The 26,910-nt window shown below is 35.6% G+C and overlaps 1 protein-coding gene across 3 annotated transcripts; it reads right to left on the minus strand.

The window, feature by feature from the left end:
- Window positions 1-12: 12 nt before the first annotated feature.
- Window positions 13-26,410, minus strand: LOC117422120 (serine/threonine-protein phosphatase 4 regulatory subunit 4-like). 3 transcript variants are annotated; one of them, XM_034036784.3, is made up of 24 exons: window positions 25,550-26,410; window positions 24,069-24,142; window positions 16,018-16,120; window positions 15,207-15,354; window positions 14,560-14,633; window positions 14,062-14,168; window positions 13,472-13,579; window positions 12,212-12,333; window positions 11,389-11,511; window positions 10,472-10,629; window positions 9,188-9,307; window positions 8,656-8,733; window positions 8,279-8,362; window positions 6,733-6,915; window positions 6,028-6,133; window positions 5,279-5,426; window positions 4,827-4,971; window positions 4,249-4,287; window positions 4,081-4,152; window positions 3,532-3,595; window positions 2,617-2,707; window positions 2,092-2,150; window positions 1,385-1,520; window positions 13-983 (listed from the first exon to the last, which is right to left on the minus strand). In XM_034036784.3, exons 1-24 carry the CDS (start codon window positions 25,637-25,639, stop codon window positions 959-961), a joined length of 2,457 nt encoding a protein of 818 aa, XP_033892675.3. In that variant the 5' UTR covers window positions 25,640-26,410; the 3' UTR covers window positions 13-958. The 3 variants fall into 3 exon arrangements, with proteins under 3 accessions (XP_033892675.3, XP_033892676.3, XP_033892674.3); XM_034036785.3 differs by having other exon boundaries at window positions 13-980; window positions 14,560-14,636; XM_034036783.3 differs by having other exon boundaries at window positions 14,560-14,636.
- Between the last annotated feature and the right edge of the window lie 500 nt (window positions 26,411-26,910).

Here is a 26,910-nt window from a genome sequence, read left to right on the forward strand (position 1 = left end):
GGACTGACAGTCCCCACAAGTGAACATCTCCTACAGTACATAATCAGGTTGCTATTATACCATAAGTTGTTGTTTTAGGTATACTTCAGGTATAATGATTGGTTTGGCATCCTTTTCTTTTGTTTTGCACAAGATACAAATGAAGTTGGAGAAGCTGAAGACCCTTGTATGGTGAAAACAACATCATATTGAATTCAATACGTAATTCAGAAACATTTTAAACCATTCAATCACACCAGTTCTAAAAAATGGGATATATTTAATTTCTTCTTTTAAAGCACGTGACAAAACATTAAATGTGTCCAAGTGATCAAAAGATATGTTGGCTTGGTTCACTGTATAACAGGCACAGTTTTATTTGCCTAAGAGTATATAGCAGGCTACATATGGATTTTAAATAACTCAAAATACAATTTAAATATATGCATGAAGACATCCATAGAATATCCCTGGCTTACAATGTAAATAAAAAGTATGTGCCAAAGAAGACATTTGCAAAACATGCTATTTTCTGAAATAAAAAAACAAACATGTATGACAATTCTGACATACACAATTCTTGCGACCTTAGGCAGAAATGTCTTTTTTAAGTGAGAAATGGATAACGTCAATAATATTGACAAAACAGGATCCTGACATTTTGAAGCCAGGATAGAGGAACGCTATTGTTTGTCAAAAGCACACTGACTGACTTAATGAAGAAGAATGTAGATATCAATCTCATTATTCCTTAGCTGGAAAATAAATATTTATAACAAATATATTTTTTCCTTGACAACTGCGTATGAAAGATCCATAGTGTTTTTTTTTTTCCTTTTGTTTCAATAAAACCTTGTGTCAAGCAATCAAGTCTTTGAGAGCTTCAGCAATTGTTGTACAATTCTCTTGATTGTTAAGGTCTGTAGGAAGTTGTGCTGGCTTGTCCTGGGGTCCTGGCCCTTCCCTTGCCATTAAATCTCTAAGGGTTAGACCTTTTTGATCTTCTTCCATTAGAAAAAAAGAAATTACAGATTAGTATTTGTCAGAAATAATGTGTTATAAAATACAGCATGTAAATATTTTTATTGTGTTTAAATATAAAATTGCCGTAAAAACGATAGAATCGGATCAATATACTGTAAGATGTTGTGAAACAACTGGCTGCCTCACCTACTCTCTGTCTATGGCAGTGTTGCCAGGTCACATTGTCACATGATTTGAATACAATGAAAAAGGCGGTTCAGTGCCAGCACTTAGGATTCTTTAGCTTAAAGCAGCTCAAGCCAGGTAAAGGCAGATTGAGGGACACATGGTAAATGCCTTAAAATAATAAAATAAATGAAAAATAACTCTTGAAGTTTCTAATACATTGCAAACTACTGTAATATGCTTTTGTAAGACTTACATGTGTATCTTCCTCGTGTCTTTGTTCTCATTGCTCCCATTGCCGGTTGTGTTGCTGCGGATTAACACTGGCACTGAGGCTGAAGGTGCAGTCGACGTGGATGCCACACTGAAATGATGGCTTCTGAGCAAGTCATCTGAAAGAGAGAGAACGCATGGTTATGATGTAATGCACCAGCGACAACAAAACAAAGTGTGACATTTGTAATATTAAAACCTGACACTGCAATCGAAAGAGGTAAGCCATGTGACTGAAATAATAATGCTCATCAGACAAGTCAAAAGTGTTTGGAACACTTGTACTGTATGTTTTCAACTTCCTTTCATTCAGATCTCAAAAAAGGATTCAGAAAAAAAACAAAGTAACATCATTTTCTCCAGTCAAGGATATAAACCAGGCCTCAGTATCAAGATAAATAACCTGACATTTACAAAATATACAAATATTAAAAATGAACATGACATTCAATTCAACTTAAATACAGTGCCCTTTTCACAAATCTTTAAGTCAAAAGTCATTTAAAGAATTAGTTTATGGAAAAAAAAAAATTTGATATTAATGACAGCTTTGACAAAGAAGCCAGCAGCAATCTAGAATAGGATCATAAATATTAATGTTTTCTGTTGTCCTTCTACATATTTGCAACAGAATCTAAAATTGTTAAAAAGGAAAAAAGAGGTAAAACAATGGTGCGTTTATCATTTTACCATTAATGTGCTGCAGAGAGCTCTTTGTTGTTACCGGGCTGCTGCTAGATGTTGATTTCCTTAAAAGAAAAATATAATTGGATTAGTTGCTTGTAGTTATGTAGTAAAGTGACCTACTGGTTGTAGATTAAAAACACTTACAGAATCCTTTGGCAGAATCTGGGTTTTCTTTTAGTACCTACATTCCAATTCCCCCCATCCATTTTCTCTCATCTTTATTAACTATCAGTTTCTCAGATGATGAACTACAAGATTACTTTGTTAACATACAAATAAATGATTGTGTAGGGCTCTCACCCTTTAACCCAACCTTGCTCCCAAGTCACGATCTATGCTCCCTAGGACCCTCCCTGCATTATACCTATTTTTTTCACTGACACTAAAGAGACTCACTTGCACTGTGAGAATAGATGTTTGATTATCATGATCTTGGGTTATCTAAACCATGCCGCTGTTAAAATCTACTACCTAAATAGACAGCGCATTTCTTTATATGTAAGGGAGTAGGTCGCTGCTAAATCTTACAAAGATTTTTCTGCTGCACTCAGCTTAGGAGGGGAAGGATTGCAGCTGAGGGATCTGCTGCGACTCAGTTTAGACTTCTTTACTTCTTTACCTAGAAGTGAAAGAACAGCTTCTTTGATTAATGTACACAGGCTTGCACATACAGTATTAACACACATAATGCTCTATAGTGCTGGTGACAGAGAAGTTGAGGCAGTGCAGTAGCGATAATGTGTATTGGGATGAATTGGGCTTTGTATTACAGTAACGTTGTTCATTATTAATATTGTCCAGTAGAGTTTTGCAATTTTTTGTAATTACCTTTACATTTTATATCATGTTTTTATCTTTTGACACTCCCCTGAAACAAATATGAATTCCTGAATGGGTTAATTGTTTCTGTAATGGTTTAAACCTCACGCACAATTATAGAATGAGTTGGGCATCCCAGAATCATTATGGAATGGGTCACGGGTGGCAATTCCAGATAGTTACAAAACAATAAGGTGGTACTAAATTATTTTCGTACCCTTTAGCTGATCTGTGCACATCATTCTGGCTACATGTTTCAATCGCAATAAAATGTAAGGTTTAATCCCTCCTAAATGTTCTTTACAGAAAATTAAAGTATGTGTCCCTTACCAGACGAAGAAAACCCAGTACTAGTAGAACCCGAGATGCTTCTAGTTACAAATAATCCAGTTTTACTGTCTCTACCTCAGATTATATATATATATATATATATATATATATATATATATATATATATATATATATATATATATCAATTACAGCACAATTAATATAAAGCATTTATCTCAACAGAAGTTGTCTTTTAGAGTAAAATGGTTGGGCGACTGCCTTTCTTATATGGTTATGCAATGTTAGGTTTCTAAAAAATATTTTTTTCATAAATCATCACATAAGTCCACTCACGTTTCCTCTCTCCAAGTTTTTCACTGCTTGACTTTCCTTCAGTTTGTTGCTTTTCCAGCTGCTCCTGTTAGTGAAAGTTAAGCTAAATAAACTGCATACAAGATAGTCTGCATTCATACTTCAAATATAATTGAAATGAACCAATCTATTTTAGCGCTGTTGTGTTCAAAAGCACATTTCAAATCCAACCCAAATTACATATGGAGGGGCCAAAATTAGAGAATGGTTTTTAGACAGTTTTATTTGTAAGTTCTGACTAAAGAAAACTTTCAGGGTCTGTGTTATCAGGATGATTCAGCAAGACACAAGAATGCAGCACTTATTGTAACAATAGGAGGTCAATCAATTTCAATTAGCTACCAATTTTGTTGAATTGTGGAATATAATGTGCCTTGAGAGCTATGATGAGACACCCAAACTGCAGCTTCAACACATTCAGACGTTTCCATAAGGTTTTTTTTTCTGTTCTTCTAAGAACAAGGTACTGAAGAGCAGCACCTTAACAGACAGACAAAGATGCAGGTTAAGGTGTTAAATCCTCAATCTTACCATCTCTAACAGAAGATTCTCCTCTTTCTCTTTCTTCTGATCTAGCAGATCTTTTTCATGTCTTTTTTGATACTAAACAAGAAGACCATGTGTAAAAAATATAAATTTTGAAATAAGCTGAAAAACTAAAGTCATACAGCATAAATAAAGATCAGATCATGAACTTACTGGTTCTGTGATATCCATTTTGTCCAACTCCAACACGGTCTAAACACAATGGAAAGCAAATGAGAATTTATTAAATTAACCTATGTGTGTTTTTATCATGTAAGTTGTACATTTGATAACTTAAGGAGTTACTTGTTATGGTCGTAAAATATCTGAGTTATCATAAATATTGTATTCTTTGTTTTTTAGATTAACTTTATATAATGTTCTATTTCTTTTTAAAACAGTAGTTTAAAGACCCCGTGGCCTCAATAGAGCTCTCAGAATCATGTCTAACCTTAAAGTATAAATGGTACACTAGTGTGCAACCATTAATCTGAGTAGTGTTTTCTTCAGTGTATTCATGTGTGTGATGTTTGCCCTTGCAAAGAAGGACAATAGGAAGTGTATCTGGGAATATTATGTAACCTACCCATGGAAATACTGTAAAGAGAAAACTAAAACAAAAACTAAAATGAGAAGAAAATAAGAGTTGCAGGAGTGCAATTCATTTAAGTACTACACAATAAACATGGCATCATCATTTTATATGTATGTATGTAAGTGGGGAGGGGGTGTTGCTAGGGAGATAAACCTACTTTTCTGACTATAGCCATCACGTCCTTGTCTTTCTCACGACAGAGCAGTTTCCTCACACAGAACTCCAACTGCTGAAGCAGGTGTTTATCTGTAGGCAGTTTGATGGCTGACTTCAATTTTGGCAGCATGTTGCACAGCTTAAACCTAAAGAATTACAGAGTAAGTACTGTTTTATTAGATGAAAATAGCATCCCCTGATTAATTATAGGTTTTCACTTTATCATTGTCTATTGTGCCCCCAGCAGGCTACAGTTTCCCTGTTACTATTTGACAGTAATGGGGGTATGATGTTTGTTTTTTTTGTGTTATTGCCTATGTGTGTACTAGTGACTTGCTTATATTATGTCACATGTTGGTTTCCTGGTTGTTTGAATAAACTTTGCTTTATTGTACTTGAACCAATAGAGTTATAAGGAATCAGGTCATTAAATGATATTAGAATTATTCTTACCTTACATTTGCAACAGGATCATTTACCAGCTCCAGAGCAGGAACAAGGAAGTATTTACAGAAGTATGACTTTGAAAAAAGCTCTATTACAATTTCACAAATGTCGAGGAATCGCAGTCTGTTCCAGTAACTTCTACCCTGCCCTAGTTCTAAAAGGGAAGGAAAGTAATAAACTTGTCAACTGAATTGCATCTTACAAAACCCACAAAATATAATAGCACAGTAGCTGCATTCTATAATAAACCCATATTATTATATGATACACAGGGGATGTGGAACATAGCATATGAACTAAAGAAGTGTAGTGAAGGAAGACATTAGCTAATGTTTATATAACATAACACTCACCATCCTATAACTGTACACAACAAAGTCCAACTCCAAATGTTCCTCATCATAATAAACCTTTTTTTAGTCCATTAGCAGGCAAATAGACATATTTACCTATGCTTATGTTTTGAAGGGAATGCCGCTGTGCTATAGTGATTTCAATCTTTTGAATTTACTATGAAGGGAATTCGAAGAGGTGCCTAAGCTATGATTTTTCAAACAGGTGATGTATGATATTTAGAATAAGATACAGTACAAACTCAATATGCTCCAGTTGATGTCATGAATTTGGTTTGTTACTGATACGTCACGGCAGCACACAAACTTGTGTTCTGGTTGTCTATAATAGGGCTTAAAAACCATGTGGAGTCTTTGGGGAATGATATTAGAAAGAATAGATAGAAATTACTGTGTACTCACGGTCAACCAGTTTATTGATTACCTCCTGTCTCTGCTCCTGTTTACGATTGTAGCGCAGGAAGACACACAGCGTTCTGGCGGACTGTCTTTGCACAGGGAGAACATTCTAAATAACAGAGGAGTGCAAACAGTTGTGATACAAGTTCACAGCCATTTCAGTATTCAACACCATTAACCTCTTCACCCCTATATTATAACAGTTTATTTTCAGTTTCTATTGATTTTTTTTACAGTAAAATTCACTGATTTCACAAAAGTTACAAAGTGATTTTCATTTGTTTTCATCCCAAATTTGGCCACAAAAAATACTGATTTATACTGGTGGTGACCAGCAACTGTGATTGAACATAAAATGACAGGATTACCAGCTTGTATATAAAGCCCCAGCACAAGATGACAGCAGGTGTGCACACAGAATCTCATTGAATTTTACAGTAAAGGTATTTTAAATTAACTTTTGTGTTCTTAAACCTGAATAAATAGTTATTTGAACAAGCATGACCAATTGTAAACCAGCAAACTACCAGCTCTGACCAGGATAGACCAGTGCTGGTCGCTGCTGATATTTTCAGCAGTGAATATTAACACTTTCATTTATTATGTTCTTTTTGCAATGCTGATAACATGATATCGTAATGTAAGTAACGTTGACTGTAAAACTCAGTCTGTCACTGATAAGAATACAAATAATGCAATGTTGCTTACGTTGGTGGTAATTATTGTAAACATCCTTTGCAAGAACCTGAAGTAGATCTGGTCACTCGATATGACTCGAGGCAGACAGGAATACTTCTGTAGCAGCTTCTCATGGATTCTCCATTTCAGAGAGGTGGCAGCTTTCTGCTCAGCTGCATTTAGTGCAGGGATGAGATCTGGGACATTGACTTGCTGAAAAAAATATCTTTGTAAATATTCAAATTATTACACTATACAGTGTAAGCTGATAAAACAAGATTAAAACTTAATCTAATCGTTTTTATAAATAATATAAGTGAAAAAAAAACAGAATGTAATGCTTTTTTAAAAGGCTACAAAACATTTAGGAAACACCTTTTATATGTAGCTGTCACAAAGACGGCCAGAGTGGGTGGCGTCAGACCAGAAGCAGGAAGGAATACAGAGACAGTGGTTGTGATGAGCTGAGTGCAATGGCTGCACTCAGCGTTTATTAACAAAATAAAAGGTTTCAAACAGCACAAAAACAGGACACGGCACTATAGCCAAAATAAACAGACAGACAAAACGGATTAACACTAAACAAACGGTGCACGGAGAGACAAACAAACACGGTGAGTACAAACAAAACACTTCTCTTTACTTTTACGATCTTAATTACTCCTCTCTCTCTCACCCGTTCTCCTCTTCCGAACACCCAACAACCACTGAATGAAAATGTGCATCTATATATACTGTTGTGCTGGGATTCAATTACTAATTAATTATTCACTTGAATCCCAGCACGTGAATTAATTCTGTGCAACCCCGTGCTCGCATATTATATTTTAAATGCACGTGCGTGATGTGCAATCCCGTGCCTAAATACAAATATACAATTTAAACACACGTGAAACACAGACCTGTTTATATCCCGTGTACCAATCTATACACCAACATTAACATACGCACGCATACATACAACATAGAACACACAAATGCACACAGGGGCGGGGCACTTTGCCACAGTAGCAAACACTTGAAAATGGGCTGTCCCTCGCATGAGTCCAAGTCATGTCCATTGTTATACCTAGACCTCCGCTAAGAAAACTAATTGTGAGTGTGCTTTCATTATTACCTGGAACAGCTGGTGCAAGTCAGTCATGATGGGCAAGACAGCCAATCTAACATTCTTTAATAGAAAGCACTTGTTGGCAAATGCTTCTGTATACAAGACTGACAAAACTACTGATGCTTCATAGTGATCATCGAAGGTAACTGACACTCTTGGCCACCCTGGAGATTTACAGTGCATTTCCAAACCAACCTTCATGAAACCAACCCTGTACAGAATTGTTTTGTGGTTGATGTCTCCAAATATTATGCTGAAATGGGGGTGGTTTGGGTGATGTCTGAACAACACATGCTTTGAAAAATGATAAAAAGAGCCAGTAGGAGAGAAAACGTCCTGTCTTTAATGTAAGAATCACCTGGATAATGGAAACACAGCTAACATGACAAACACTTCTCCTTTAAGAAATGTGTATTACCCTTGAAGTGCAGATTAATGTTTTTTTAATGTTCATAATATGATTACCTTACTTTCAGATCCAGCACCCTCTCCTTTTGATGTTACAAGTTCTAGGATTTCCTGGAGATTATCCATTAGTGCATCTAATACCTACAAAAAAGAATATTATAATCTGGAAATATTATCATAACCCTCCACTTCCACAACTCAAATGAAAGAAGTCAGTTTTGATTAATAAAACAAAGTGATATTCCTAAAATAGTTTTTGGTTGTTAAAGAAGCCAACACCAGCCTAGAACATACATAACTGTGTGTGTATATATATATATATATATATATATATTCATGAACTATGGAATCTCGCTGAATGTTTGAATAAATAAATAAATAAATATCTTCAAATGAATACAGAACATACAATTTATAAAATAAATGTTTCTTACCTCTAATGAATCATCTTGTAACAGTGCTATCAGTTCTTTCTGTATTAGATGAACACTGGAGCCTAACAATTTAACAACCTGCAAAAAAAAAAAAAGACATAGTAAGAGTATGTTTAAGGCAAGACATGTTGTTACTCTTTGGCATGTTCATGTCACGACCTGTTTTATATGCCCTTGCAAAACTACAATTCAGAATGCATGTGACTTGATTAATGTAATATCCCTTGTTTAAAATTGATCTTGAAGATCTAACAGAGATACCAGCAAGTGTAGTTTATATGGAGATAGCAGGAGAGCCACACCTTGGGCCCCCCAGAGCAGCTTATGGCTCTCAGACCATAAAAACAAGGCTGTAATTATGTCTATTATTCTTTACTACATTTTTTTTTTTTTACAGTAAATTATATTTTGTATCAGGGCTTTTACGCTACACGTAATTATATTTTTAAGACAGGTGTAACTCTATTGTTAGCCACATTTAACATGGCCTCTGCTTTGTACAACACTGTCTCTGGTTGTTATTAATACTTACTTCATGGAAGCCATTAGCTGTAGTGCGCCTGACTGAAATCTCAGGGTCATGACACAAGCTTGAAAAGGTAGGATAAAGCTCTGAAAGGAAGTTTTTGGGTTCAGCAAACAATATCATGGCCTGTGTGAAAATAGAGAAAAAGAAAACCCCCTGTAATAATTGAGCACCACCATACTTCTTAACCTGCCCTAACCATATGCAGGGCAATGACTTTGAAAATGTAGAGTAAAACGTGTCAACAATCAAAGCCTGTCAGAGAGGTCAAATGTGCTCATTTATAATGAACATTTGCCATCTATGGTTTTTATTATTATGTCTCAGTAAGATAAAAACTTTATATACTCTTATCACAATGTGTATTTAATGACTAGCTATTCCAGGCAATTGCCACCAGCATCTACCGTGAATGATGGATTAGTCAGCTGGAGAGCTGGGAATGAATAACATTTAAGAAGACAAATGGACACTGTAAATAAAAGCACTTGGACAAGCAGTCTCAAATATTGTTTCACCGAGGGGTAAAAGGCTTTGAAAATCAGGACTACTGGCTGACCGCATGAAAACCTTTCAGTGCTGCTGCTGATTGAGGCCTTTGCCAGGTTTGACAAGTAGTGATAGTCCTTGATCAATGAAACATGGATCTGTAGGCTTGGGTGTTACACATGGTGTAAAAGTGTCAAGTTGGGCTTGCCAGTTTGTTAGTGAGACTTAAGCTTAAGCAAATACAGTAGTGAGCTGAAACGTTTGCTGTCACACTTTTAATATATTTATATCCTGGCAACCAGACTTGAATGGACCTTTAGAACTAGGGTGAAATCTAAACAACAGAGTGAAGTGTAACAGTTAGGAAAGTTATGTTATTGTTTTGAACACCAGTAGTTACTACAACCTATCTATTTACATAGTTCTAATGTAAAGGCTTTCAGCAGTGGATCTTATGGTAAAACGCATATTCAGGCACACCGTAGATGTAACAAACAGACACACATATATACAAATAAATGTGCCTATTTCAAGGAATATATTATACTGCATCAGAAACTAATATATTGCATCAGAAGTCATGTGCATATCACTGATTATGACTGGTAGTAAAAAAAGGCACATTTTCTAACAAATTAGTCAACTGATGTTACAGATGCATGCAGAAACAGTATGGTAACAGTGGTGCAAGTATATGGTACTTTACAGTATGTTATTGTAATTCGTCTTATTATTGGTTGTGACTAGCTTGCGTCTGTTAACAGTTATGCACAAGCAGATTCATAATTAATAAATACTCACCGGAAAGTTATAGGCACAGTTTTTTCTAACCGATTCATATTTCCTTTCCAGTTCAAGGGGATAGGTCTCACTGTGGCCATTCTCATGCTGAAGGCCCAATACACACAGTTTCTTGTAGAATTCCAAAAACCATACATGTTGATCCTCAGTAAAACTCCCTTTTGGGAGAAGAAAGGGTGCTGTCACTAACATGATATATATATATATATATATATATATATATATATATATATATATATATATATATATATATATACACACACACACACACATATATATATATATATATATATATATATATATATATATATATATATATATATACACACACACACACATATTTTTTTATACAATTAGTTTTCAAGTGAGATACCAAAAATACCCTTATTATTAGGACATCTCATTGTAACAAATAACCACAGAATGTGCTGCAGTTGTATTGCTTTCACTGCACTGACATTGATTTGTAACCTCTCAGTATATGCATTAACAATTTGGATGTAGTACAGAAGAACTTCACTTAATGGACTTGAGATATACAGTTGCATTGGAAAATAATGACAAATATCCATGTAACTGTTTAGATTGTTAATTACTTTTTAACAACAGTCTAGAAAAGTTTCATGCACTTTTTTTTTTTTTAAATAACATTCTTTAATACTTTCAACAGGAAACCCCTCTAAAGCCAACACAGCAGACCAGTTAAATGGCATGTTTTGGGTATGCATCTACTGTATATACTGTAATTAATGAGAGTCTATTTAATTAGTCATAGCAGGGCTGTTTCTTTTAAGGTTATGTAGTGCTGAAATAATTGGCTTTGCTTGGCATATCTGTGTTTACGTTGAGGAGATTACTGCAATGAATTAATAAACACACACCATTCAGTCACCCAGTACATGCAAGGAGCATCTTACCTGAGAGGCCATGACAGAGCTTTCCATATTGAAAGGTTAGAGAAGCCAGCACAGCTTCATCTGCTTTGAAACATTTTTCACAGAACGTCTTCACTAATGGAAATACAATGCAAGTCCTGTCATCTACAAGTGAGGGAAAAAAAAAGATGTTTAAAAAAACAAACAGTATATTGTTCCCCAGGTTTTATTTTCCATTAAACTCTGTGACTCGGGTGAACAATGTAGGTGTTGAAATAAATGTAAACTTTATACTTGTAATGTAATTTAATACATTTCCCTTCACTGCAGCTATTTTTTCCCATATCACATGAATAATTCATAAACTGGAGTATATCTGTTGAGGAACTGCCTCAGTGTCACTACATTTTGCAGTTTGAAGAACAAGCCAGTCTATTTCTCTTCAGCCTTAGATGTTAGATGTAAACAAAAAAAAGGTAATTTAAGGCGGTATTGATAGGTTACAATTTAATGTATTAACGATTACTTATTTAAGTTAAACAGAATATGCACAAACATTTGCTTTACATTTGCACTGAAACTGGCATATTGTTCAAAATTGATAATGATAGGGTTGGTTAATTTGAATTGTACATAACAACTTGTTGTACATGCTTAAGTTTATTTATTTATTTATTTTTTATTTTTTATTGTACTGTATACTGTGGATTTTTTCAGTTTGAACAAACATTGTTCAAAGACAGACACAAAGGCCCCCAGAGGAAGCTCCATTGTTTCTAGAAGTATATGTTTTGCCTGCAAAACATTTTCTGAACAATCCATTCAGTAGGCTCCACAACAGCCTGAGGTGTGCAGTAATACTCACCATTGTCAAACATTTCCAGAAGATTAACTATTGTGTCAAATGCAGCTAGTCGCACACTGCTGCCTTCATCTCTAGCTAACTCTACTAACTCAGGTAGGATCACTCCCTTAGTGTGTTCAGCCCTACAGAGAAGAAAACATGTAAGTTTATAGGGTGCTCTGAAGCTGGTTGGTTAGAGCTTAGAACTTCTGAAGATACAAGCTTCCAATCTCAATGCATGGTAGATTACTCAGTTGGAGCAAAATGCATGTGCTTCAATTCTTTACTACAGCCAGGCAATCCACTACACAAAGTAATCACATCTTTGCCAGCATCTCTGAAAACTTGGTGGACAAATTAACCAATAATAGCAGCTCATTTAGATTACAACACAATTTCCTTACTTTACTTATCATTAAATAAAAGGTCAGCAGTCAGTAGGCACACATATAATGGCTTCAGCTGTTTCAACTGATTAAATTCAGGAAGAACAACTGAGTGGAACCCCTGAGGAAATGGATAAATAATGTTTCTTTTTTTCTCTCAGTATGTCCTCAAGGTGCAGAATTTAATCTGAAAAATGATTTAAGCAGCTTGATATTCTGTCTGCATTCAAAGTCTTTTTCATATGGAGTTTTTACTAGAAGAGATGTTTTTGGGGTGCATGGGAATTTCTGTTTAGCATATATTTATAAACTAATTCTTAACCCATGACAGATATTTTCAGGAATCTCATATTCAGTAGGTTTTTTTTTTCTTCTGCTTAAGTTGAGAGGAACTGCAGCAAAAAGAGGTCAAGTAACTATCCCAAGGATCTTCTGCAGTATCTGCATGACTTACTTATTCTGACTTTCATTTAGAATTCTTGATATACTTCCCGTATGGACTCACTAACTTTAATGAGAAACATTACCTAACATATTAAAAGGTGAAAATAAGATAATAAGTATAGATAAATATAGTAAATATTGATACATAGATCAATATAGTGTGGTATAAACAGACCAGGTGATAAAAGGGTATAATGTTTTATAACCACTCATTCATATTTGTTTGTTTTCAATTTGTTTTTCACATCCAAGTTGGGTATTTTTTCTAACCAATTTAAAATGTCCAATTTGAAACCTCACTGCTGTAACCCATTTACCGATCAAGAGGACTGAAGATCAACTGTTTATACTCACTGATCCTAAACAACAGAGCTACTTCATACTGAATTTGTTACCAAGCTACTTCATACTGAATTTCTTTAATAAATCAGTAAGAAGAGTTCATATTTACCCTATTCCCTTTGCTATGTACTCCAGCTGCCGACACATGCAGGAACGGACTTCATATTCTACATCTTGACAAAGGGACCTGACTAGGGGAAGAACATCTTTTTTCACTCTGTAAGGGAAGAACATTTAGATCTGGTTTAATCCTGAAAACACATAATACTAAAGAGTGCATCATTTTATAAGAAAAACACTGATTCAGGTGTTACAGAATACCTACAATACAAATACAGAGTTGACTCATTTACAGTGTATTTAATTGATCATTTTTATATTATCACCAGTAAATGTTTTTTTTAAAAGGTAATACCTGAAACATCTCATTCCTAATAAGATAACAGACCAGGGGGTCGATTTGATCCACCTATACCAGGCTGGGATAAGCCACAGCTTGATTCTTGTACAACATTTTAAAATACAACCTGTTCAGAGCAAAGATATTTATCCATATCCAATCAATACAGTGCTGCTGACCAAAAATAGGAAATGTTATGAATATAAAATTACAATTTAGATGCTGTAAATAATTTGCAATTCTGTCATTCAGATTCCAACTCCAAGGTCCAAAATGCCTATTATGGTTATCTTACTCACATATGAGATTCAAATTTCCCAGCAACTTTTCCAAGTACTCTGCAGCTGGCCAAACGAGAATGAAGTGACTGAGAAAGCTGTGCTTTTGGTACCAGCGGGTTCAAGATCTACACAAACAGAAGAATCAATGACCAAAATCAATAACATTCTCCAAACACTGAGCTAATGTAATATCTACAATTATATTTCCAAGGCCTTCAATGTTATATATAAAGAAAAAAAATTGAAGACAACTGCATATTTTATCAGTTTGTTGTGAACATCAAATACAGAAATACAAATAAGTACAGAATGTTAGTACTGTACAAGACTATCAGTGTCATTCAAAATGTAGATACCCTACATTCACCATATGTGCAGGGCATGTAACAATGAAAGTGTGAAACGTGGACAGGCAGAATCCACCTTATATTTTCATAACCAAGTTTCATCACCATTGGAAAAGCACTTCATTTTTTGAAAGACAAAGAGGATGTAACAGGAAATAGTTTACATTACCTCTTGCCTAATGGTTTCCTTTGGCAAGACATCAATTGCTGATAATAGGGTTTCTAGCCATGCAGTGCTGACCACTGCTGAGAAGGAAACAGAGATTTAAAAAAAATACATATTCATTTGGCAGCATATTAAAAAGAAGTTCCTAACTTTAACTAGACCTTGTCTGGTCAGGTTAATTCCAATGGCTTGTGTCCAGTCTAGTTTATTGTAAATAGCTTGTAACAGCTGGAAATCACCAGCAGGTGATGCTGTTTCCAACAGAACTGTTGGTTTTCCTCCCTGTGAATTAAACTGCTTTTTTCCCTTTAAATTGTCTTTGGCAGGGTCACCAATTCACATGCTCATAATTTAAAGAACAGAGAATGTGATGCTCTGGAGGGACCTCTTTTTTGGAAATCATACAGTATCCTCTGGGTTTCTTTAGTATTGGAAACCTATTTTTTAGTAGTGAAAACAAACTTTAACAAGCTCTGCAGCAGAAATGAAAGGACAGAAAGATGACAAGTCTGGCAAAATTGGCTGTTCACCACGTACAATTGAAATGTTCTTTATTTACTGTAAACAACTACAATCACAGACTGAAATGCAGACAGTACCACATAATACAATCAGTTGGCATGACTCATCAATTTTCTCTTTAGACTGACCTGCATCCCTGTGATGTAGGTTTAGCAGTATAATCTGCAAAATTGAGTGGGTGTGAGTTTGGATCAATATAAGATCATCTTGTAGGATGGTTAGAAAGGAGGCAGCAGCCGCTAATTGCATCTCCACCCCTGCAACATGTAAAACCTCCTGTGGGGAAAACAACATTTCTGTCAGGATTAAATGGAACTACCTGTGTGGAAAAACAACTGTCGTGAAAATGCATTCAAACCAGGGTAAAACAAAATCATAAATTCTGGTATATAGATCCTTTAATTTACCCGGGTAACACCGTCAAAGCATCTGCACTGTGCCCTGCGAAAGACATTAACCCTAACCCTAACCCTAACTCTAACCCTAACCCTAACTTGTACTTAACTGTGTAGTTTTACAAAATCGCTTCTACTCCTGCTATTGTGAAATCAAAAGATATGGCCTGGCTAGGGGGTGTTTTTAGTCATGACCTAAGTCTGTTTCAAGGATTTGCACAATAAGAACCAAGTTTGTAAGTAGCAAACATTGTAACTGTACAAAAGTGTATCAATATTGGACCATGATTCAACATGATTTACAGCAGGTTCCACAATTATCAGGACTTCCGTGATCTCTGGACACTGGTAAAGTGGTAAATGCCTGGAAGTCGGAATGGGTTGGTCTAAATTGATATTGAAACAGGCAAATAGAGGGAATCTAAATAAAGCAATGGCTAATCCCAGATATAGTTTATGCACATTATGAGGAATGGTTTTCATCTATCATCAAGATAAAATAGGTGCCACTGGAGGCATAGAAATATACAATCTGTTTACTTACTCTGACTTTTGGCACCACCCTTCGAAATGTCTCTGCTGGGTTCTGTCGAACCAGGTTTGGCAGATTCACAACCACACTCGCTCTCTGTACATCTTGACCTGAGCTGCAAAATAATTCAAATAAATCACATAAAAGGGTTTGGAACCAGGTTCATTAGATTCCCACAATGCACATCTTGTTTCTAACATGACAGCCATTATTATGGAATACAGAGATAAGTACATGCTTAGTGGTAGTATGTATACACCTACTGGTATCTGGCAATTAATACATAGTAGAAGCCAAAATCAGATGACAACATCTGACAGCCCATGAAAAAACACACCAGTTTCACTTTTTAAAATTCACAGCAGCACCCAACGAGCACTGCTGGCAGCTGATTGCTGTTATGTAACTAATTGCAGTAGTTATTTCAAAGGGGAGTCTTCTTCTGATTTCAGAAGTTTCTAATGCTTGTTTGTACAAGTGATTCAGCTCTAGTTCACATTTTCCATCTGCTGGGATGGTATTATATTGCAGTGCAGCAGCTGGTAAGCACAGATGTAGTAAATCCCCACTTGCTTATATTATAACAAGTTGAGGTTGTTTTCTGATTTCTCAAAACTTGTGTTGAGTTGTCAGTTTGCCTGTATCCCATATGTAACTAACAATTAAACCAATATGGATCATGAAAAGACTACAGTACTTCAACAATATGTCAGTAATATACATATTCTCTACCTGACAGACAGACATGCTGTTCCATGAATCAACACATTCTGATGTCAATCTGCTGCTAAATCCTGCCCTTACCCAGTTATGTATATTATAAATCATCAGGAACAACGAGTTTGACAATCAGGCTCCTGTTAAATAAATGTTTGCTAGGCCTATCTTTATTTGCATAGTCCTAGTAAACCTACAGACCAAGGGGTCCAATTACTCAAATTCCTAGCAACTGGTCATTTCAATAGACTGAATCAATCAGAGTATTGTTACCTCGGTTTTGATGCAATGGTGCCAGATAGGGTTGCCAACTGGCCCCATAATTCCAGGACACTAAAATAGGTCAGGTTTTTTAGCTCCCCTCTAAACCACAAATGAACAATTTTAAATCAACAAGTAAAGTGAGGTTTAGAGAGTTGAATTGAAAAACCTGACCTGTCTTAAACTGTCCAGGACTTAAGGGCCAGCTGGCAACCCTAGTGAGTTTCTAACCCTGTCAATCTGTATGTTCATTCAGTGTCTGGTTTTTGAAGAGACTGCTAGAATCAATATGGCAGTTCTACACACTGCAATAACTCCTCCTATTCAGTTGGATATTAATTTCAAAGGTGAAGGCTCAGATTAGAATCATGGGGGAGAGGGTGGGGAGGGTTGTTTTTGAAGAAATTGCTGCCATACACATCACATTGCAATTACAATCATCTATTTATTTGACTTGATTAATCTGTTAACTTTTGTATACTATTCCAGTGTTTCATTGTCCTGTCAAACACTAATTACTTTTCAGGGGTAGGTTTTCCTACTTGAGTCATTGTTGGTTAGGGTTAGTTAATAACTAAGAAGAAATTTAAGAAGAAGTTTGTCTGGCAAAGAGCCCAAGGAAATGAGGTCATGGCTGTTGAGAACAATACCTTACCATGTTGCTGAAAATAACCCAAACAATTTAAAGTCTGAATGAACAATCATATTAACTGAACCAGATTGAACCAGAGGTGAAGTTTGACTAAACAGAATTCAAAAAAGGTACCTGTATAGAAAGATTTGGATCCAATCTAATGGAAATCCTTGGCATTGTAAAGCGAGCTGTAATGGCCTTATAATCAAGGAGAACCATTTGATAGTCTATGAAAACGCAATGAGATGTCAGTGCACAGGTTTTAATCACGTTAATTGCACTGTTGGCTCAGTGTGTAGAACTTGCACTGTCAATTGGTTCAAATACTTCTTTGGGATAGCTTGGTAGTATGAAACAGCCCATTGGAAATATTAGCTTGGGCTACAGATTTAGAGTTATTCCATCCAGACCATAACAAAAGTGAACAGGGCACTGTAATCAAATTCTAATCTATAACTGATACAAACACTTAGAAGAAAAATTAATTATGTCTTGTTTCTTATTTCAAATCCAGTAGAATACGCAAATCATCTACACACACAAGCGCAACATATTTGAAATATTTCATTAAAAAAGAAGCATAGTATTTAAAATAAGTTAACGTATTGCAAAGAAGTAGTTCTTACAAATATATTACACTTGATGTTGAACAGCCTTTTCAGAATCTCAATCATGCAAATTCCTATCTCCTGAAATGAGAATTGATAGCTTTGTTCATGTTTTTAAGAGCGCTAAAGGACCTCGTCAATGCACTTATATTTAATTGTCGTTACTACGGTATGTTATCACCATTGGTCTCATTTCAGTGCAAAACACAATAAGGAAGCTGTAATAAGTATCACAACAATGCTGTATAGTAGCTAGGGACACTCCCACAAAACGTGGTGTACATTAGATTTTACACATATGTGTTTACTTCTTGTTTGCCCTCAAGAGTTTTAAGTTAATGATTTGTCAGTGGGATTAGTTCCATTTAGATAAAGCTAGACTGCTTTTCAGGAACAAACTGCCCTGGTTACCTAGGAGAATTAAAAACGCTGATAAGGCATGTCAACAATAGCTAGTGTAAGCAACAGCCACTGTTTATAAGGCTACTGCATAAACAGGCACAGCAAACAGACAACATGCTACTTTTAAATATTTCTCTTCTCAGGCAATGGTTCTGCAGCTTTAAGGGTCCTGCAGAACTTCAGTGATTTTTTTTTTTTTTGCACAGGCTTAAGCACACTATCGGGAGGTCAGTGTGAGACCAGCATGAATTGCACACTGTTCTAATGCACATCCAATTCATTTTACAATTCTAGAGAAAGTTCCACACCAATGCAGCTGAAACCATATCACGAAAACCTTACCCCGATTCATACAAAGAGACTATTTTTTGTCCAGTTTAATACAATAATACAATACTAATTATTACATTTTAGATAACCAATGTCTTGGAGTTCAGGGACGTCACTAATACACAAAAATTCTTATTAATATGAATTAATATTTTTAAACACAGTTGCTGTGGGATGCTCTGAATTGAAAGCTTGGCAAAGCGGTTATTGAGAAGTAACTGCTACAAGCTGGCAATTCAAATATGAAAACCAAAGCACCCAAATGTGTACACAATTAAAACGGGGTACACAATGGTTTAATTTGTTCCAACCATGTTCTCAATGGTTTTATTGAACCTATTAAGCCACCAGACAGGTCCAAAAGCAATTATTATTTCATTAAACTTACTAGAACCTGGTGTAGACTGGCTCTCCAGCACTACAGTATATTATACACCTCAATGGCCAATCAGCTTGCCAATAGTATTGCCGTTACCTGGCATGATAAAGCTTGATTTATTGAAAACACGAGATCGCAAACAAATGCATTGGTTTCTTATGACATGGCCATTGCAACAAGCGCACAAGGCTTGACTGCCTAGCAACCATGTAAACACACTATAGAAGAAACCTGGATCTCATGCAATGAGATGGTGAGGGATATTTATTATTATTATTATTTATTTCTTAGCAGACGCCCTTATCCAGGGAGACTTACAATTGTTACAAGATATCACATTGTACATTATTTCACATTATACAGATATCACATTATTTTTACATACAATTACCCATTTATACAGTTGGGTTTTTACTGGAGCAATCTAGGTAAAGTACCTTGCTCAAGGGTACAACAGCAGTGTCCTCCACTGGGAATTGAACCCACAACCCTCCGGTCAAGAGTCCAGAGCCCTAACCACTACGCCACACTTTATGATACAACCTAATATATGTTTAATCTACATTAGAAAAATAAATGAATGAAATGTTAATATTATTTTGTACCATGCTTGCCTTTATTCTGAATTCATCTGAGGGGTTGACTCTATGAGAACTGGCACTAAAATAAAAAAGGCAATACATCTGCATCTATTTATGACTGAATCATGTACTGTGGAATGTGCATAAGATTGTTGTTTGCTTAGCCATGCACCTTGCCTTGTAATTCACTGTAAATCCTTTGATTGGGGATGTTGCATTGAAAAGCAATTTTGTAAATAATGCCTTTGTTCATGTGCAATAGAAATGAACAGATATAAAGCACACTCAGAGGCACTGAGACAAAGAGAAGTTGCCTACTTTAACAACCACACACAGCAATCAACTCCTTTTAATACGGTAGTACTGCATAGCATACAGTAGTAGAGTAAAACCTAAACAAAAGCATTGCAGCAAAAGTATATGAAGGCATGGTCAAGGCATACAGCTCCTATTTATCAAATGGTGCAACTGAATCCCAGACAGGGGTATAGTGGAGGCATATGCATTCTGTACATATGTATTCTACAGTTTTCATCTTCTGCATCTTCAGAAAAACAGGTTCACAGACACAGGCACCTACATATACTGTACTGGGGCCCTAATGCAAGTCTGGCCTGCAGCAAATAATACAAAATTAAGCATACCAATGATTTATCTGCACTTTCTAGTATTAAAATAGAGTAATATTTTTCAATCAAATTTTACTAAAACTCCCACACCTCTTTTAATATTTTCCTCAACCCACAGTACTATACATCTGTCATTTTTACAGGTTTATTGTGACAGACGTTTCTGTATGGTCACATATTCTAGACTTAGTTCAGTCATCTTCCTGTTTTCATTTTATTATGGCATCTCTCTATTAACATTTTCCTCTGTTGATCTTTTTATTTTAACACAGGAATATTCCACAACATATTTTCAATATACAAAAATGAATATTAAAAATCAAACAAAACAAACAACCACTGTTGTTTTGTAACACAATATTATTAATAAATAATAGTACATTACCATAGCCACTAAGTTAAATAACCATTTACTTAATGACAATTACCAGCAGAGCTGCCCAAATCTATTATCCGATTATTCAGATAAGCTCACCTCATGTGAGGCTCATTTACAGAACCATTCCAATTGAAACAAGTGAAGAAACAGCTGCTTGAAGTTGTGGTGAATGCTGTTCTCCACAGAGTCTAAGAAAGCAGCAATCATCAACAATTGAAGTTTTGTGCAGCACTAATTACCAGTATTAAATAATAACTCAATCAACCAAGGTATTGAAATAAGTTCATTTTGAATATTTATGCAGAACTTTGTAGCTGCAAAGTCAAAGCAACTCCATCCTTAATTTGCCTGGGGAACTAAAAGTATAGGAACCCATCAAAAATAAAGAAGAAACTATTTGTTTGTAAGGAAACAAATACAGTTTCAATGTTGAAAGTCCCTACATTGTGAAAAGAGCTTTGAAACAGACTTTAAAGTTATAAATGTAAAGAGTTGTCAGGATGTTAACAATGAAAAGAAAAATGACAGTTGTAGCAACATGTGGGGATGTGCCCCGCTACTTACTCTTTAAGTCATTACTGTTTCTGCTATGAATTCAAATTCAAGATGCCTGTTTTCAATAAGCACCCTTTCCCAGTATGTTTTAATGCCTGTTTTTCTCATTTTACCACCTGTACCAGCTCCTTGACTAGGAAACCTTACTTTATAACCTTCTACCAGACTGACTATTGTATACAGTTGTCCGGAGCATGTTCCAGGAAAATCTGTTGTCTTGAGAAAATGATCGGTGAATAAAACAATACCTCCTGAAGCAAAACCTTGCCTTTTAAAATACATTATGATTCTAAAATCCGAAGTGCAATCTTTGAGATTCTGAAGCAGCTCACATTGTAGGATTTGTTACTCATTTCTATCAAACAGTTAAACTGTAAGTGACTAATAAATATTTTTAATTTGGGTCAGAAGCCAAGAAAAAAAAACCTAACAATTACACAGCTGGGTTTGGCTATAATATGAATGCAGGACAAGCAATGATACTTACCTGATATATGGAAATAACTGATCAAAACTTATTTAGAATCAAAGAACATATCAAAACAATCATGGTTATGTTGAAAATAATATTTTGGGAATACATACTGTACAACACAGAATGCAAAGTGCCAATATTATATGTGCATTATACTGTCATATACTTCTGCTGTACTATGATATTTCTGTTTCAGACTCACGTGGTACTGCATTATCTAAGAGCTATCATTAGTCAAAGTCAGTGATAAACAACACCGGTTAATCTTGAACACACAGTTTCAAGTATCAGTATCTTAAGCAATCATAAGATACTGCTTTATTTACAAATTGAGCAGTCAACCACATTGAAGACCTTGTTAGTACTGTAGATATACTTGTATTTTCTTAGGATTTATTATCCAGCTACCGGGAAATACAGTAGCGGAGGCATCTAGAGAACTGCATGTCCAATTACCAAGAAATTTGCTAGACATCCTTTAGCACAGACAACTGATCATACCGGATACTGGAAACAGCAGCGGACCCTACTCGCTAAGCCACCCAGCAGAATGATTAATGGCCACAAGGCAAGTCTCTGTTTGGGTGAATATGTTCGCTAAATCGGAGATTGAGTAAAGGTTAATCTGGCTTTCCTTTTACATCTACTAATAGATTCATACAGCACAGCTTTCATTATCTTAATGGAGATCAAGCATCATGGGGTTCAGTTCATAGGCTTCACAATCAGGTTAATGCACATGTCCTTTTTAGAATTAATGATAAGTGATACTTTGTGAGGCTTTGTTTAATTAAACAGTTTCAGAAAAGTGTTTTATAAGATTTAAAAAGCAGGTAATCGTGACCTGAATTACAACTCATGAGGAGTGATGAGGAAACTGTTAACCCAATACCATCTGCTCCCCATGACAAGATGTCTGCTTATATCCCCAGATATTCAAGACAGGTTTAAGGTACAAAAAATGACTGTGTATACTGACAAGTTACAGTATTTGCTTGTTTGGAGCTTTTAAAGGTGTATTGTCTCTTCTAACGCACTTAAAAGCCAATAAAATAATTAAAGGGCCCTCCCTGTTGATTTCCATACTTTAAGAAACAAAAATACACCAGTGGCACATGCTCACGTGCTTTTAACTTTGGCGTTGGTCCCATTTGATCGACTACATAGATACCTATATTCAGTAATATAAAGATTGTTGGAAGGCTTCTTTTAAGCCTGATCAGTGACAGCATTGGTAGCAGGTTCACGGAGCACACAGACTGAAACTCTACACCTGCATCCTACAGTATAGTCAGTAATAATGACTGACAGCAAACAAATCATGCCATAATGAAATACCATGTTTTTCACTAGATCAACTGCCAAAAAAAAGAAAGCATGAAAGAATAATCATTCTGTGAAATGCCTAGGGTCAAGCACACACATTTCTAAGTGCAGGTAAAGCTGAAATTGGCCTACACTGATGCCTGATGTTGAAACTAGGATCTAGTCACCACCTTTATAGCTATCTTGTTCTTTTCCACTTGATTGTAACAGTACAAGGTTATAAAATGGATATACAATTGAGTTTTAAAATTGAAGTATGAAGTACTTATCATTAACGGTTTCTGAGATAATGCAGGAGGTAACCACAAATGTGCCCACAAAATGGTTAGCTATGGAACAAATGTCAGCCTATGTACTCCAGTCAAGACTTGATAAAATGATGTGGCTCTAATATCCATACAGATCTTCTAGACCGTTGTTCAAGAAACCTGCTTAAATATGCAACTTTATTTTCTAATTCATCAAAAGTGGACAGCAGTGTGGAGTAGGTGGTTAGGGCTCTGGACTCTTGACTGGAGGGTTGTGGGTTCAATCCCAGGTGGGGGACATTGCTGCTGTACCCTTGAGCAAGGTACTTTACCTAGATTGCTCCAGTAAAAACCCAACTGTATAAATGGGTAATTGTATGCAAAAATAATGTGATATCTTGTAACAATTGTAAGTTGCCTGCATAAGGGCATCTGCTAATAAATAAATAATTCATGAGTTAAAGTTGAATTATTTCCCACAATCTTTCTTTCCCTTCTCTCTTAAGCGTTCAAGCATCTGTTAGTAAATGTCAGGATACCTGAGAAGATAAACAGCTCTTTCAATATCATTAAGGCCTTCATCCACAGTCAGTTTTTCTATCTCTTCTGCAGTCTGTAAAATAAGAAATAACAATATAATAAAACATTTGTAATTATTGATCTCAGTTACTAAAAGAATAAGATTTATTAGCAACTATATGGTTTACATTATTGATAACCAAGGCTATTAGCTCAGATGAGGCATTACCATTTCCCCCCTTTCCTTTGTTTTCTTTGTTTGTTTTTTACATTAATGCAGATTAATTCAAATACAAACACATTGCCTCTTGGTACCTAATAACTTCCTGTGCTATAGTACTGTCTTAATACAATGGTCATGCTGAAATCAGATCATGTGAACTACAGCACAAGAACTGATTAGGTACCAGGAAGATTTTTAAAAGAATGCAAATGATGTACCTCAGTCAGAAAACCTTGGATATTTTCCAAATAGAACATCAAGATCTTAAATGGCTGAATTACATTTATGTTAGGAATGGAATGTGTCATTAAAATTTACATGCATATTTTAAAATGATCCGTTCAACGCGTCTTTAAAAACGACCTTTAACGAAAAATAAAAAGAGACATTACTGTATGTGGGTGGTGTGGGCTGGGGTGCGGGGGTAGTGTGTGGATGGAGGAAGAGTGGGAGGGCTATAGCTATAGTCTGCGGTCACAAAATAATACAGCAGCTTGGATAACACTGTAACCCGCCCCCTCTTCAATCTTTTCAATTGATTCAATATATTACCCAGGTATTTCCTGGCATTTAAGACATCACTTCAATTGTACAATACAATTATTTAAAAAAAAAAAAAAAAAAAAAGATCACACTGGAAATATTCTGTGGTATATTTTTTCAGTGTCGTTGCTTTGGCCATGTTTTGAATAAAACAGTGTTGACCGCTTACTATACATGTAATTGGAGTCTCTTAAGTTTACAATGCATTGGCCTCCTGTACTCTTCAATGACGCAGTATTTGACCCAAATCAAAGGTTGTGAAACCTACAAATTAAACAAAACGTCAGGCTTTGAAAATAGTGATTAGAAAATGAGCAGTGCTTAGGTAATATTTAATAGCATGACACCAAGTGCGTTCTCTGCACCGTTTTCAGCTAGTTTCTCCTACATTAATGTCTTGCTTGAAGTAATGAATTACCGACATGATATAACGCCCCTTTACAAAATATTATTTTATGTAGTATTAAACTGATTACTCATGTATTTGTTTATTTATGTTAACCTTGAAAAACTCTCAATAGATTTAATTAGAATACATGAAATTATAAATGCACCTGCTTTGCCCTACACAGTGGTCAGTACTACAATATTTGAATTTTCAGCACAAAAGGAAAACTGACTACTGAACACAATGTTGATCTAAGGAAAGGGAAACCCATATTCCAGATACAGTACATAGAAATAACCGCGCAATAAATCAGACACTAGTAAAATACATAATAAAAAAATAAATACCGTAAGACTTCGTCGTACAGGCCTTTCAATGAGTGCGAGGTCGTGCAGATCGTCTATCTGCCCGAACAAACAGGTCTGATTGAAAGTCATTTTGTTCCAACTTATTATTTTTTTATTTTTTATCTGCTGTTATTCCTCCACCATGACCCAATCACTAAAGTATAAAGTAATACTCTGAGTAATGAGATAACTTGGGACTGATAATATCCACCCACGAGCAAGTCTCTCAGATTTAAAAGGCTCTTATTAAAATGTCTGCAATGATGCCAGGCTAAATCTAGAACCAGGTTTAGTCTTTTGTTTTCATTACATGATTGGCATATTGCAAATATTAATGTCTGAGACCCAATGATTTTGTTTTTGTCCTGAAAGTTTTTTTTTTAAATTCTTCAGCTCATAAATGAAGTCCCGGTGATTTTAAATCAGTTAGTTAATGCTGTGGTTCTTAAAAAAAAAATAATAATAAATAAATCTCCCAAATAATATTTACGACGTCGCCACTGAACAGTTTGAAAAAGCCCCTCCTGGTCTTGATACATCCAGAAATCTGGTTTGAGGGCTTGTTTCTTCCAATATAAGCGTCCACAAATGGAAATTGGCTTGTGTTGGTCTATGCATAAAATTAAACACCTTGTTGAGACTGATGCGTTCTTTCCGTTGTAACTTTAGCCAGCTCGGGTGCCTGTTCTTTCCTGTCCGTTTTTGCTATTATTCCTTTTTTTGGCCAGGCCGATGTTTCATCTCAAATTTTGTTTAAGTTCCTTCAAAAGCAGATTTGAACCCAGCCATTTAAACACATCTAAACGTCGATTCACTTTGCTGAGAAAATGGTCCAACAGTCAAATTTTAGAGCTGTTAGGGGGGGGAGGGGGGGGGGGGGGGGGAATCTAGATCATGAATGTAGAAATCTATCGTAACACTGTCACTTGTAGTATCACTAACGAAAGCAAGAAAAGGGAGCTCTCTGGACTGACTTCCACACACAGCACACTGCAGCTAAACTGGTCTCCATGGAGACGCGGCGCTACAGAAATATCTCACCAGACAAACTTACTGCACTCTACGTCAACATTGCACAGCAGAATGAGGCAAGGGATTACGACAATCCCACACGATTGCGTTCTTAAATGGATACTCAGGAGACGAAATTATAATTTTTTTGTACATTGCGTCAGTCGTGCACGCACTTATGAAGTAAGTCAGTGTCCACTTATCCATTTTTAATATTATGATGTCAATTTCCCAACCCACCCAGCAGAGCAAACTGCTCAGATTGTATTGCCAAATAGAACAATTCACATGTACATTAGTAATTACAAATATTTGCAAAAAGGTTTCTGTTCAAAGCCTCGATACAGTTA

This window comes from Acipenser ruthenus, chromosome 15 (assembly GCF_902713425.1).
Source record: "Acipenser ruthenus chromosome 15, fAciRut3.2 maternal haplotype, whole genome shotgun sequence".
Taxonomy (NCBI): domain Eukaryota; kingdom Metazoa; phylum Chordata; class Actinopteri; order Acipenseriformes; family Acipenseridae; genus Acipenser; species Acipenser ruthenus.